Consider the following 14,285-nt stretch of genomic DNA (forward strand, 5'->3'; position numbering starts at 1 on the left):
CATTGGTCCTATTTTTACAGTTTAAAGTTTAATAAGCCTTTTTCACAACAGACATTTTGACATGGTAATATTATTAATTACGATGTTTCCTGCTATGTTGCGTCAAAATCTCTGCTGTAAAAAAGCGAGATTTAGCAGAAGTTAAGATCAGTTTGAAACACTGAAATAAATTGGCAGTGAATTTTACTGTGACCATAACATATGGATCCTAAAGGTGCCAGCTGTCCCACCTCAATAGGTGCAACACAACTAACAGCAGAGTAAAGTATGGCAGACAATCAAGCACATCTGTACACGCCTAGATAGTCCTGAAGGGAGGTCTAATCAGACAAGATAAGTGAACACACCTGTGGGGGTTGCATATCTGTCAATAAGCCACAATATGTTATGTCGGGAAGAAATCACAGCAGTCATGTTGAATGAAATCAAATAATCCTGTGCTTATATTTAGGAAAATAGGCATTATAATACAAGCTTTCAGATGATTCAAAATATCCAAAAAGTGCAAAATGAGTAAAAGCAGCAATCACCAGTTAAAGGTATTGTGGAAAAAACACATTGTAGCCTGGACATCAAATAAATTAAACATGATAAAATGTTACTCGTTAATGAGTTTCACTCACTATCAAGTGACTATAATGTCCCCACTGGGGGTAAGAATTAACCTTATTCAGTGTTAAAGTTAATCTAGAGTTTAATTTAGTGTAACCAGCGGGATTTGAATAATAATCCAGAGATGCAGCAATTGGGCAGGAAAGTAATCTAACTTTGGTCACTTGACAGATGAGTGTCAACATCTAACTGTTCAAAAAGTTTTGATTATAATGTACATATTCACAGTTAATGGAATTGCTTTCCGTAATTTAAGTATAAAGCAGTCTCCCGTGAATGTTTTCTTTCTAATTAAATCAGCTCCCCAAGTATAAAGTCCATATACATGTAGTAATCCATGATGTAATAGTTCATCTGGCAATTATAATTCTAGACTAATTTATTTATTGTTACTACCTAACACTGAGCATAATTCCCATGTTGGCATAAACTATCAGTACAGACAGGAATAAAGCATCAGGCATGTGATGTGTCCATGCAGAGCAGCGAACAGAAACATAAAGCACGTCTCATCTCAGTGGCAATAATAGCTGCAGCAGAGGAGGACAAGTTTCATTTCATGGAAGAGTTGCAGAATTCTCACCAATCTAAAATAACAAACTTAAAGGAAAAATATTTACACAAATTTATAAAAATTATCAACAGCAGCAAAAGTAAAACAAAAAAGTGTAAACAAAGCCACTGTGGCTTATATGAACGGGGAGACCTTGACTGACTATTGCTGAATATTATTTTCTTCCCTTGTTTTTTTTCCAGTCCTGCACATTCACCAAGATGATGCTAAGTGTCTGCTTTTGCCTATAAGAGGCGGAGTAACCATGGTGATTTGCGACATGCATATAGTGACGTAGCCGGCTGCTGTCAAAGATTTGACTTCATTGAAAACAATGACACCACAAAGTAAAGCTATTTTATACAAAAAGAAGACACAATAATGAGCTGAGCTGTTTGGCACATGAACATTAATGATATGTCAATAGGCATATGCATGACTTAGGTCATATTTTATAAGAAAATAGAAATGATAAAACTTGTCCAATAAAACTTCAACGTCTTCAGTTATAACGCCAAGTCCAAATAATCTGCTGCTGGAAAAGAAATAGATGAAGAAAACAAGGTCCCACATATGTGCTTTGCATTGTTACAGTCTTCTGAGGTCAGTTCTGAATTGTACAGCCTTCTGAGGTGAAAATGTCCCAGTAGTTGGAAGATTAAAATGTGCAGGTTCAATCTGCTGATCTGCTGAACATCTCTGCAGTGTTACGTGAGTCTGTCACACACGCGAGCCAGTGTGTGCATCTATCCTCTGTTCTGATTGGCTCTTAGCAGGTCTCTCCCAGGATCCTGTGCAGGTCCTCAGGTAGAACACGCCCTTCTTCCCCACGACTTACATTCCTCACCATCCTGCGATTACGCACATAAAAACAACAGAGACATGTACATTTAACATGAATTAATTTAGTATTTTCAGCCCCAGGTTTGTTTGCAACTTAATTCAAGATTGAGTGTAATAAACATTTCTGAAACAAATAGCCTATTGTACCACATTCCCGACAATTCCTCATGCAGTAGCTGGATGACATCACCGCAGTTAAAGATGATGTCATCAGTGCTGGCCATGCTGCTCTCTACCATGACCCTGTACCTGCCGGCCACCTGGAACAGAAGAAAGACAAGTACAACGCAGAAGAATGGTGCATTTTGATACTGTTCCACATGCAGAGCCGTCCTAACTCTATATCTATAAATAGATGGGTTCCATTGCAATCCAACTGGCAATGTGTGACCAATTTAGGATTTCGACTGGTAGCCCTCATCCCAGAAGTATTTTGGCTCTGTGTTAGCCCACTAAGCTGTTGGTCATCAGTGTATGAGTCCAGCTCACTGGGGTTCAGGCAGGACTTGTACCCTTGGTGTCGCCAACCAATAGCACCCGTTGTGGTTTATAACTAGCCGTTATAGCTGCAAGGTTTATTAGTGTTTGTAAATTCCCCCGTAGACTTAAGAACATATTATTTCGCCAGTACTATGTGTTATGACTAATAAACTCTCACCAGGGGGGACGGCTGATCCTCCGAGTCCGAGTCCGATAAGTTGGAGAGGTCTGTAGCTGCACCCCAGTCCTCTAGACCCTCACATATGGCCACTGAGTGGGCAGGAACAGGCCAAGCTGCAGATGACAAGACGGCTTAGACGACTAACAACGGTAGCGCTACACTTTAAAATCAATAATATTCCACGATCTGTGTGTATCCACTGGGAGAAATGACACCCATGAAGAAGATGTATTATAGTTTGTCCAGGACGTTCATGAAAACTACTAAATTATTCGTCAGAAAATGTAAAAAACAGTGTGTTAACTTTAAAGTAAAGCCCTACACTCCCAATGACATGACTATTGACGGTTGGGTCATTGGAAAGGTTCAGGGCTACAAATATTTATAACCAGCTGACATTCAAGTTAACACTCACAATCAATGCCATCAAAGGGTTAAATGTTCCTGATTCTCTGTTGTAGGTTTTTAGCATTTTATCATGTTTTACGTATCTTATATTTAATTTGGGGTGTGTTTCCATGAGAGACATCACATATCATCTCTCCAAAGAAAGAGGGACCAGAAAGTCTTCCGAAGAGCAAAAGGTTTTTCAAAGGATAATGTGGCAAGTAATTAGTGTAAATTGTTGTATTTTGTGGGTAATCTGTTCTCAGCAACTCACTGCGTCGAGGTGAGTGAACAATGGGTTCCGTGTGGGCGGGGCTTGTGTCGATTGACTCCTCCTCCCGTAGTCTGTGGGGGTAGCTTGTTGCCGAGGAGCTATGAGGAACAGGGAGACACGCTGAGCAGCCTCCCACCGATGCTCCGCCCCACGACACACACATCTCTGATGCACTAAACCGCATCACCATTGGAACAAGACACGACCACAACAAACAAAACAACAACAACAACAACATCCACAGTGTCACACAAAACGAGCTCATTCGCATTCTGTAAATGAAAACAGCAAGTTCACAATCACATATATTTCAGCGTCTGATTCTAAGGCATGTTTGAGTATCTATCAATAATATCAGAGATCGCTGCAATATATGGAAATATTACTTTGAGTACACAGTTTTCTGCACAAAGACACGGCCTTGATTAAATAGCATTTGGAAATAATGCACAGTGTGGCTTTAAGTAGATGGGTGGAGTTTGTACCTTATAGTCCAATGTATGGAAAGATATTTAAAAGTCACTTTGTCTGAATATGTTAAAGCCTACACATCTGCTAATTCAAGTAGAAATCATTGAAATAAAATAGGACTATAATGGACATTCCCATTCAAATCTATGTAGCAGGATCGTTAGAGTGACGGCCATGTTTATGTGTACTGTTGCCATTGAGACCGATGAAGATGGCTAACCTCAGTATAAACTGAACAGACTTATGGCAAGCTGCGGACCCACTGAAGCAGAGTCTAACAGTCCATGCGCCTCACTCCCGCTAGCTAACTAGCAGCTATCCGTGTCCCCACAGCTCTCTTCCTAGCAAGCTTCAACAATGCTTTACGGCCTATTGATATGTGTTGTCATCATTACAACTAACAACAATCATCATCATTTTCTTTTGTATTATTGAAATGACCACATATGTTACAATGCTAACATACTTACAAATGCTGTGTGACCGCACCTGTCATGTACACAAATCATTCAACAAGTGACATTCATGCTATCTTTTCCTGTATCTGTTAGTAAGAATCAAAAATACCACAAAACATTCTCTGAATATGATTATCTCGTGCTCGTATCCTTTGACAACTGAACTGAGTCTCTGTGAGTGTATCAACCTTCAGGATATGGCTCGCATGATTTTAAATGGTCAACAAACCTCAGGAAAAGACCAAAACCAACATGTGTTAGTCCATCTCTCAAAACCTTCAGACTTCCCTTGTCCCAAGCTAGATGAAAATCTTTAAAAATGGGTCACATAGACGCAGTTTATTATTCTAAAAGGCTGTGTAATTCAATGTTTCTCAATTAGTATGAAAGAGTGCATTTGTTGGTGACTATTTCAGATTTGCTTTAATTCACCATTGATGTATTTACGGCAGCAGGTAGTGTATGTGTGATTGACTGGCTCAGAAGACTCCACCATTTATCAAATGTATCACATGCTACCATGCTATCAGTAAACGGAACATAGTTTCTCCTACAAAAACTCCACAAACACACATTCATCTCCACCAACACCCTGTAAAGCTCTGTTTGACACTTTCCTTGAGAACCAATGCTTTCAATGACTAACAAGCATCAGACTGTAGGACCTTGGAAAACCTTGGATAATGTTCCAACACCCTGCAACTGACACACTCTTTAATCATCCTGGTAAGGTGTGATTGCACTGGTGAAATTCAGCACCATGGACAGTGTTAAAGCCATCAGGACTGGGCGTAGTCATGAAAACCAGTTCTCAAGGGTAATGAAAAAAATGCTAATACATCACAGATGCACATTGCACACATACAAACTCATTCAATAACTTAAACACACTGCATACATATAAGATCACAATGCTTTGTTATTAAACAAATAACAAGATGTGGGTGAAATTGAGGGGTTATTTCAGAAATGTTATTTCTATCATGAACACTATATGTGAGAGAAGCCTCTTCCTTAATTGATGAAGTTTAAATCAATTTCTGAAACTGGGTTAAAAGTGAGTTGACCCATCCCCACCACCACCACACATCAGGTGGTCATAGACTGACAGAGGATGAATAGGAGGCCATGCAGAGAGAGTCACCTGTCAGAAAGGGGGTTGTCTGAAAGTGGAAGAGAAGGAGCCTCATCTGAGAAAAGGAGAAGGGACACAGACATATTGCCAGATATATTACCAGAACTAAATACAAGTTAAAACTCAAATAAAATCAGGCATTTCAAAGAAAGAAGGAAACATGTCAGTGAATGAATTAATTGCATTAATAGAAACCTTGACACAGTTTCTGCTGGTTGGTCAGAATTTTTCGAATCTCTGTCAGCCAGGAAACTTTGACCTCCAGTGTGGGAGCCTAGACAAACACACAGAGAGAGACCATAACCAAGAGAGGTTTGAGGGAATTAGCTAAAGGTAGACACACTCAAACACTCAAAACAGAGATAGAAAATAGAAATAAAAAGATAAAATACCTGAACTACGTACACTACTTCTCTGCCACTGTACCAGATTTCAAATTTCTTCACATCTCCTTTCACATTTTCTGTGATTCCCACTGCACTCATCTACAGAAAGAGAGAAAAGTAACTACATGTGCTGATCACCTGTCATCCTCACTCTTTATTATACCATGTTTACTAAAAATATGCAGTACAATTCAACAAAAAGACACATTAAGCTTCATAAAAGGAGGATATATTGTAGAGCTGTTGAATTGGATTGCATTGGATGTCCCTAATGAAGTGAGTTTATTATATATTGTTACTCTGAGGCAGGATTTGAAGCTGTAGAAGGGTGTCCTCTCGTAGGTGTCCTCGTCTCTGCGCTTGCAGAAGAGCAGAGCAAAGTCATACAGGAAGAGATGCCTCTGCATGGGTTTGAACCTAGCCAGCTCCTTCATTCGCACCGCTGCCCTCTTATGGCTGATCCACACGCTGAAGCCTCCCTGCATCACCACTCGCCCCAGCTGGCTGAGGTCCCCCTGGGAAAGACCGACCGAAAACACATAGATGAACTGAACCAACATGTAAGAAATTCAGCTGCAGTTCTACGATAAACTAATAAAAAAACAGAGAGCATATTGAGACAAAAGAAGAATTTGTCAACTTTCTCCAAATTGGATAAAAAGGAGACAATTTAAATTCATGGTTAGAGTGAATATACCGTGGCAGAGGAAATTATATTTCCTGAGCAAACTTAAAACTCAAAATTAAATGACGTGTTTCCGTCCTTCACGTTGACAATGTCAGCACATAAAGCCAGTTACTTGGAATTTAATTAATGCCTGAGGTAGAGGGAAATAAAAGGCATTGGGAAATAAGATTAAGCAATCTAAATGAGGAGCAGTGCTCTGTCTGATCTCTTGATTTGACTGGTGGGTACCTGGTATCCAGTGATGGCGATCTGGTGCATGGAGTCGTTGACAGACTTCAGCAGCTCCAGCATGGAGTCCAGAGCCTGCTGCAGTTCACAGCGCTGTCGCTCCTCCGTGCAGTGCTTCAACAGCTCCTGACCCAGGACGGAGACACGGGATGACAGGCCGTTGTTTTTCAGTTTAACTGATCAATAAACATATTAGCATGCATGTTAGCATGCATTTAGCTAGCATGACTGCAGCTAGCATGACTGCAGACTCTTCTTGTAGCCAATATGATTGTCTTTATTAAATCTATATACCAGCATTTTGACATGCAAATGTAAAAGTAGGTGTACCAAATGTACGCTCTGTCTCATTAGGGCCAGAGATGCTAATCAATAGTCACTCAATGCTTCATACGGTTTGGCATCAAGGCAGCAAAATCATGATGGACATGTAAACTCACAACAATCCCTTAAACATGCATGCCATTGTGTGAGCTGCGTTACTACAGGACGCTCCATCTTAGAGGTCCCAAACCTTGAGGAGCAGCTGGTACTTGGTGAGACGTTGGACCGGTTTTAGGAGGTAGGAGTCCAGACCCAGCTTGTGGTCCAGCTTCTTCTGGCATTCCTGCAGAGTGAGAACAAGAGACTTTACTGAATAACGGGAAACAAGCAAACCATCTCAAGATTAAGTCTGCTATCAACACTAATTGACTTTCATACCATCGGCCATGTGTGACAAATAGTGGAATCATGAATAAATATTATGGTATGTAACTACCTTGAAGAAGGGCGATTCAGAGCACTGTCTCCATAGCAACTCGGAGCAAGGCTTGTTCTGGCAGTAACGCCGATACACCTGGAACTTCTCTTTCTGCTCACACACACACACACACATACACACAAACACACACACACGTACTAGTTGATATAATATGTGATATCGCTTCACATAAAGTTCCAATGTTTCTCCTAATTTTTTCTTTACCCGTTGCAGGAAGCAAGTCCCCACCCTCTCTGGTGTCTCCAGGCAACCCTGCAAATCTTGGAGGAAGATCCTAAATGTAGGAAATTGGATTTGCATGAAAAAGATGGGGAGCCAAGGACAACTCTGTGACAGCTTGTGTGCATGTGTGTGTGTGTGTGTGTGTGTGTGTGTGTGTGTGTGTGTGTGTGTGTGTGTGTGTGTGTGTGTGTGTGTGTGCGTGTGTGTGTGTGTCTTGCCTGCTGTGGAACTGGTAAATCTCTGGCATGTTGCCGAAGAGAACGTCCTTCTGGCTGCATAGAGCTGAAGGAAGAAGATTAGACATGGATGGGTCCTCCATTTCTGCTCTGTAGCCCTGAGGAGAGGAGAGGAGAGGAGAGGAGAGGAGATAAATACCAGAGAACTTGAACCACAAAAAAAAAGCTCATCTAAAATCAACTCACCAGAAGGACAGAGAGCAGCTCGTCCACATAGATCCTCTCTGTAGCTATCAGTTCCTTCATAATATGGCTAGTAAAAGTGAAAAAGAGAGAAACGATGCACACTGTGACCTTGGTAAAAAAAAAAGAGATAATACAAATACAGTGGACAACTGGAGTAAAAGGCCAAGCTTTAGGCGAAGGATCATGTGTGACAGGTGAAAGACTGCGTACCGCGTGAGCTGCTCTGGATTGTCTTCTGCCTCTGAATCTGTTTCAGTGGTGGAGCCATACAGACAGCTGCGGTTGCCTTGGAAGTCATGCATTACCTCGATCTTACAAAACACACATTAAATATGTTTGTTTAGCTTGCTAACATTTGATAATTACCACAAAACACAGGCTAACGTTTTTACAACTCATCCTGAAGTGTGCATGCATGTGTGTACCAACATGTAAAACAACCACGCCTATGCTGCTGTAATAATGTTGTATAAATGTCCCCACTGCGGGACTAATAAACGATTATCTTATCAAATAGTTATTGAGACGATCCACTCTAAAACACAAAAGTGAACCTCATATTGGTGCTACAAGAAACATCAGTGGATCACCAAAGTCATTACGATTCATCCTCTGAGGACCACGAATGTATGTACAAAATGAAATAGCAATCCATTTTACAGTCAACACGCAGACACACACACACAAACACACACACACACACACACCTTGCGTTGGCTGTTGTTCCTCCTTGCAGCTCTTTTGCCAGGTAACAAGTCAAAGGAGAACTTGGAGTTCAGGACATTAAAATCTACACCTGTGGGGAGAATCACAGATGCACACAAATGTGACTATTGGTAATGGAGGAAATGCTAACGAAATACTGCACATGAGTTATACAATAGAAAACCAAATGTGGCGCCGAAGGTCAAATGCAGTGCAGGTGAGAGTGGGGCTTCTAAGGAGGGGAGTTAAGACAACTGTATCATGATAACATCCTAGACAACGGAAGATAGTAGACAGAATCAAACCATGAAATCAAATACACACGGAAATAAGTGTAAGAAAACAGCTATGGGAAGGCAAAAGGAGCAGTTGAGGGGGGTCGTACCATGTTTGGGAGAGAAGAGGGGGGACTTGCAGCGCTGCGAGGCCTGATCAAGTTCCGGCCTGGGGGCCACCAGCTGAATCGGTCTGATTTGTACGTCCGCCAACTTTTTTAGACACTGCTCTCTGTTTCTGATCATGGACTGCACCGCGTTCAGCTTCTCTGTTACCGTGGAAATTTGGGACTAGAAAAAAAAAAAAGGTGTAAGTTGAGTGGAGTAGCGGATCATCTCGTATGTTGGTGTTCGGTAGCAGTGGGTTACCTGCAGCTGTGGGGTGAGGATGGCTTCAAACTCCAGGCTAACTATGTCCTGGCTGTTTGTCAGTGCAGATGGCGCCCTCTCCTGATGACAGCTCAGGTACTGCAGCGCCTCCTGAGCTCCCTCTCTGGTCTGGAATTTGTCCACCATCTGACTGGCCAGGAGGTAGGCGCCATCGTCACACCACCGAAGGGCCTGCACACATACAAACACAAGAAAACACATGTAATCATTTTTCAATGTGATTAAAACAAAGAACAAAGAAAAGGTTCACTTGAGGATATTGAACAATGGTCCTTTTCCGATTGTTGCCCCCATTATGTCATACGTGACACACAAACAAAACGATAGCTGTCTTTTAGGAGCATACATATAAGATGGATACAGATTTGGTGACATTGCACACCTACATTTGTGTGAATTATGTTTGTTCTCTTATATATTAATATTGAAACAAACATGCAGCCTACAACACATGTTGTTTTTGCTGACACTTGCATTGAAAATAGATGGAGCAGAGCATGCACGTTCAAAAAAGAGCCGTAAAACCAAAATACACAACAATTAATTATTCGTTCACGTTTTGTTTTTTTTGCATCAATAATTCAGACTTTGCATATTTGTGCAATGTTACCTCTTCAAGACGGAGCAGCAGGTCTCGTGCTCGGGTAAGAGAGGCCCGCTTGGTGCGTATGGCCGTGGTGACGACGTCACAGTGATATCGCAGCTCGTTGCAGCGCTGGACGATGAGCGCCAGGGCGTAATGGTGGTTGGCGGCCAACTGGTGGCCGTGCAGGATCGCCACCTGGGCACAGGCCATCTCCTCCTGAGCCACAAACACACACAATAAAGGTTTAAACTGATTTTCATCAGGGTTTAATGTTCCCACATATGCACAAGTTGTTGTTTCCTAATGCAACAATCATGGTTGCCTGTAACAGGACCAATAGAGGGCGGCAGAAAGGACACTTGTGTGTAGGCCAACACAGAAGTCAGCATCGTACTGGTACACTACACAAAAAGACAAGGGGATTGTTCCATTGAATTTTGTATTATTGCAGAAAATAAACTGGGGCAAACAAACGTCTAAATTACTTATAACGTTTTGTTCAGAAAGATAATCTTGAGCAACAGCACTTTGATGGTTTTTAAAAGGCTAATGTAATTATAAACTGACTACACCACGCCATATGAGAGTGAGTAAACACAACGAGGCTGTGAAGGTGGAATAATCTTACGCAAACCAAAAATCCATTCAAAATGTTTTGAATTTCAGTGAACCAAGTGCAAAAAATGCTGACTCATTTCTGGGTGTCGGGAGTTATTCCTGCAGCACTCTATAGCACAAGATGAAGGCCTTTAAATCATATTATGTATCACAATTGAAAAGGACAATGATGTTTTGATATACTCATGTTTAATTTAAACGTCCTTTCACTGCTGCACTAACTCAGACAGTCTGACAACATGTTATTAGAGCATTTTGCTCCGCTCGGTCCCTCAAACTGTCATCGTGTGCTTCTTGTGTGACTTTGTTTGTGACCTGAGCGCGTGTGTCCAGCATCTCCAGGTCCGTCAGAAGCTGTTCTGTCTGAATCACCGTGGTTCCCACAGAGGCAATGTCCTTCTCCTGGTCACTGATCCTCTCCAGTGCCTCCTCCATCTACACGCTCACACACAAACACACACACACACACAGACAGTCAATCATCACAGCAGCGCAACATCCAGTCAGAGTTAATATAAGAGACACCAACCCGCCACACCTGCTGAAATCTCATTTCATAGTGCAGCAGCTGGAGGTACTGCTGCATCTTCAGGTGGTGTTTCTCAAAGAAGCCATCAAACGCCTCCTCCATGTCTCTGAGCTGAGCCAGGAGTCTGAAACACACATGACCCACAGACGTTCACACAAGCTGTCTTTTAAATCCTCTCATCTATTCATCCTCCTTCTCCCACTACCATCTTTTTTTAACGTGTCTAAGTAATTTCTCTAAAGAAGGTGTCAGTACCTTTGAACAGTGTCCATGTCTGATTTGAGGTCCCTCTCCTCCTCCACATCTCTCTTAGAGGCCTCGACGGTCTCCAGGTTGGACAGCAGCAGCCAACCTTCTTTCTGCACGCTCCGGATATCGTCCTGAAATAACACGGCAGACAAAATGAAAAAAACGGCCAGACACAGAGATACAGAGTGAGAGAGGAAAGAGGAAAGAGAGAAGAGGTGGGGAAACCTTCATCTGTCTGTATCGGTGTGTGTGGGAGTGCAGCAGGAACTCGATGGCATTGGCTTCATCCGGAAGTTCGGTCTCAGATAGCTCTGATCCAAAGCCCTGCAGCAGCTGGGCGATCTCCTTCACTGTCACCGCAAAGGTCTCAATGGCCTGCACACACACACACACACACACACAGACACACACACAAACATTTCTAATTCAAATGGGTTTGTCAAATTGAGTAGTTTTAGCCAAATTATACAAGCACAAAGCTCATCTGATTATTTTTTTTTAAAATGTAATCGATCTTTAACTTCTTTATATTCAACAGCAGCATCCCAAGTGACTGGTTTCATGAGTGTGTACCGTGCGGAGGACGATCCAGTCACTCTGGCAGTACTCCACTTTTGCCGTGAAGTCTGTTGTCAGGTGGTTTTCTTCGATGTATCGCAGCAGGTCACCAACCGAACGCAGCATCACCAACTAAAGTCAGAGGACCACAAGGGCATCCAGTAAAGCCACATCATGTTTCAACCTGTGTGTTTGGCAGCATGCAGTTAGAGGAAATGAGAGAAGAGCATCTACTGTTTCTCAAAATGGACCGTAGTAGTGTAGAGAAGTTTTAACCCCTTCTCACCGGCATCTTTAACAGGAAGTCATCCTGGCTGAAGCGGAAGCCCAGGTCAGTGCTTGAAGACGGACTGGAGGCTGAGCTAAACAAGTCGGAGGGGCGGAGCACCAACACCAAATGCAGATTTCCTGGAAATGAGGTCTGAAAAAGAAAGTGTGTTATGGTATTATCAGCTGATTGCAAGCAGGTGACTAGTGGACTAGAAAAGAGCACAAAGGATGGAAGATAGTAGTAATTAAAAATACATTAGGCCACAATTGTAAATCACTTTTAGACTACTGAATATTTAGGAGAGAGGACCAATGTACCATGAATGTATCGAGGGGAAATGTATTCATGTCAGCTTTGCAATGTGCTAAACCGACTTTTGTGGCTTTATCCTCCACCACATCCCCAGATTTGGGCAGAGGAGCAAATGATGAGAGGAGTCGGACAGTCAGTCAGAAGTGTTGACAGTCATGCGGTCGAGCAAAGAGCAACACAGCATCAGCATCTCTCTGTGTCAGTCAGGGAGCGGCTCTCTGACAGTCAGCTCCTCCTACTGACTGCTTCTTCGTCACTCTTCTTCATGATAAAGTGCTTTGCATGCCCTCCTTTTTCTTTTACAAAAGTATTGAGTGGCCGGGTTATTATAGTTATTTCTGATATATATATGATAGGACATATATATGTCTTATTACTTCCAGTTGTGTGTCCAAGTTCTACAAGCTTGATGACCACTGAGCAGAGCAGCAATCAAGTGTACCAATTGGGATGATGACTCTTTCCTCACCTGCTTGCCGTCTTGCAGCCCCGTCTCCTCGCCTCTCCCACAAAATACCTACAGTTCACCCCACATGTACTTTGCTCAGTTTGCACAGCTGCAATAGCCTAAGGAATGATCAATCACAAGGAAGGAAACACCCTTCATATAAGCCTCTTCCACACTATGTCAACTGGTCGCCCAGGCAGGGCAAGTGCACTGTGTCTAGCTGCCTTAGTGTTGTAATAATCACACTTAGACTTCTGAACTCCTGACCTTACAACAAATACGCACGCTGTCTCACCAACTCACCTATAGGCCGATACCTTTATAGGCCTATAGGTGCCTTTGGTGCTTTTTGGACGAAAGTCATCCAAGTGTCAATATACCAACTCCTAAAAGCAGCCATGCACGATGTTACACACATGCATTTAGATTGTGGGCATCAAGTATTTCACACTAATTCCCAAATCTGTTACATAAGGGTGCATAACGTGAAGACACTCCACAGTGCAAACTGCAGGCTACTGACTGCAGTGCCAACTCTGATAGACACACATGCAGTCCTGTATATCTGCAGTTACACACACACACGCGCACACACACACAAACACACACAGCACACGTTTGTCATTGTCCTGTCCTGCACACAGCCTCTTAACATTGAACTGCCATCTGAATCATCTGCCCAGGCTCTTCGAGAGGCATTTTAAATATCTCCTGCAGTGTGTGCTGTCCTAAGAGCACATCCCAGCCTCGATGTCGCAGTACTGAACTGTCTTAAGAGCCGCTCGTGTCTCTCTGTCTGCTGCAGTATCCTCGCCGCCCCGTTTGAAGCTTCCCCACCTCCCGGCGGAGCTTACCGCTGCCCGGCGCAGACGGGGGAACCCCCGCAGCGGGTTGGACTCGGCCATGGCTTTGGGCGCTTCCCTGTTCCCCTGATCTCTCGCCGGGATCGGGACGTCTGCAGCCGGGACGTGGTGTCGGGAGCGAGCAGCCGCAGCGATGGCAAGGTAACCTCCACTGCAGTGTCCGGGCGGCCCGAGCAGCGCGCTGAGTGCGCGCCTCGGCAGACGCGAGTGTCCTCTGGACCAGGAGGGAGGGTGCCTTCCACCTACCTGACGTCAAAGCCAAGCATAAGTGTGTCACTCCATGTCCACCTTGTTGTCCGCGGCACTCCGATAAGCCTATAAACGATGATTTCATCAGATGTTCATTATGATTTCACAATATTCATATTTAAGCAGTAT

The 14,285-nt window shown here is 43.0% G+C and overlaps 1 protein-coding gene across 1 annotated transcript; it reads right to left on the reverse strand.

Moving 5' to 3' along the window:
* Window positions 1–1,934: 1,934 nt before the first annotated feature.
* LOC117742334 (proto-oncogene DBL) lies at window positions 1,935–13,949 on the reverse strand. Its single transcript, XM_034549545.1, has 26 exons — window positions 13,899–13,949; window positions 12,300–12,434; window positions 12,029–12,145; window positions 11,681–11,830; window positions 11,462–11,586; window positions 11,216–11,330; window positions 10,993–11,112; window positions 10,084–10,275; window positions 9,453–9,644; window positions 9,194–9,374; window positions 8,811–8,899; window positions 8,314–8,414; window positions 8,104–8,170; window positions 7,900–8,015; window positions 7,664–7,733; window positions 7,457–7,549; window positions 7,211–7,303; window positions 6,697–6,822; window positions 6,080–6,295; window positions 5,787–5,879; window positions 5,590–5,668; window positions 5,404–5,449; window positions 3,331–3,503; window positions 2,667–2,782; window positions 2,156–2,268; window positions 1,935–2,016 (listed from the first exon to the last, which is right to left on the reverse strand). The coding sequence occupies exons 1-26, from the start codon at window positions 13,947–13,949 to the stop codon at window positions 1,935–1,937; spliced, it is 3,051 nt and encodes a 1,016-aa protein (XP_034405436.1).
* Window positions 13,950–14,285: the final 336 nt, after the last annotated feature.

The sequence above is a fragment of the Cyclopterus lumpus genome, chromosome 14 (assembly GCF_009769545.1).
Source record: "Cyclopterus lumpus isolate fCycLum1 chromosome 14, fCycLum1.pri, whole genome shotgun sequence".
In the NCBI taxonomy this organism is placed as follows: Eukaryota; Metazoa; Chordata; class Actinopteri; order Perciformes; family Cyclopteridae; genus Cyclopterus; species Cyclopterus lumpus.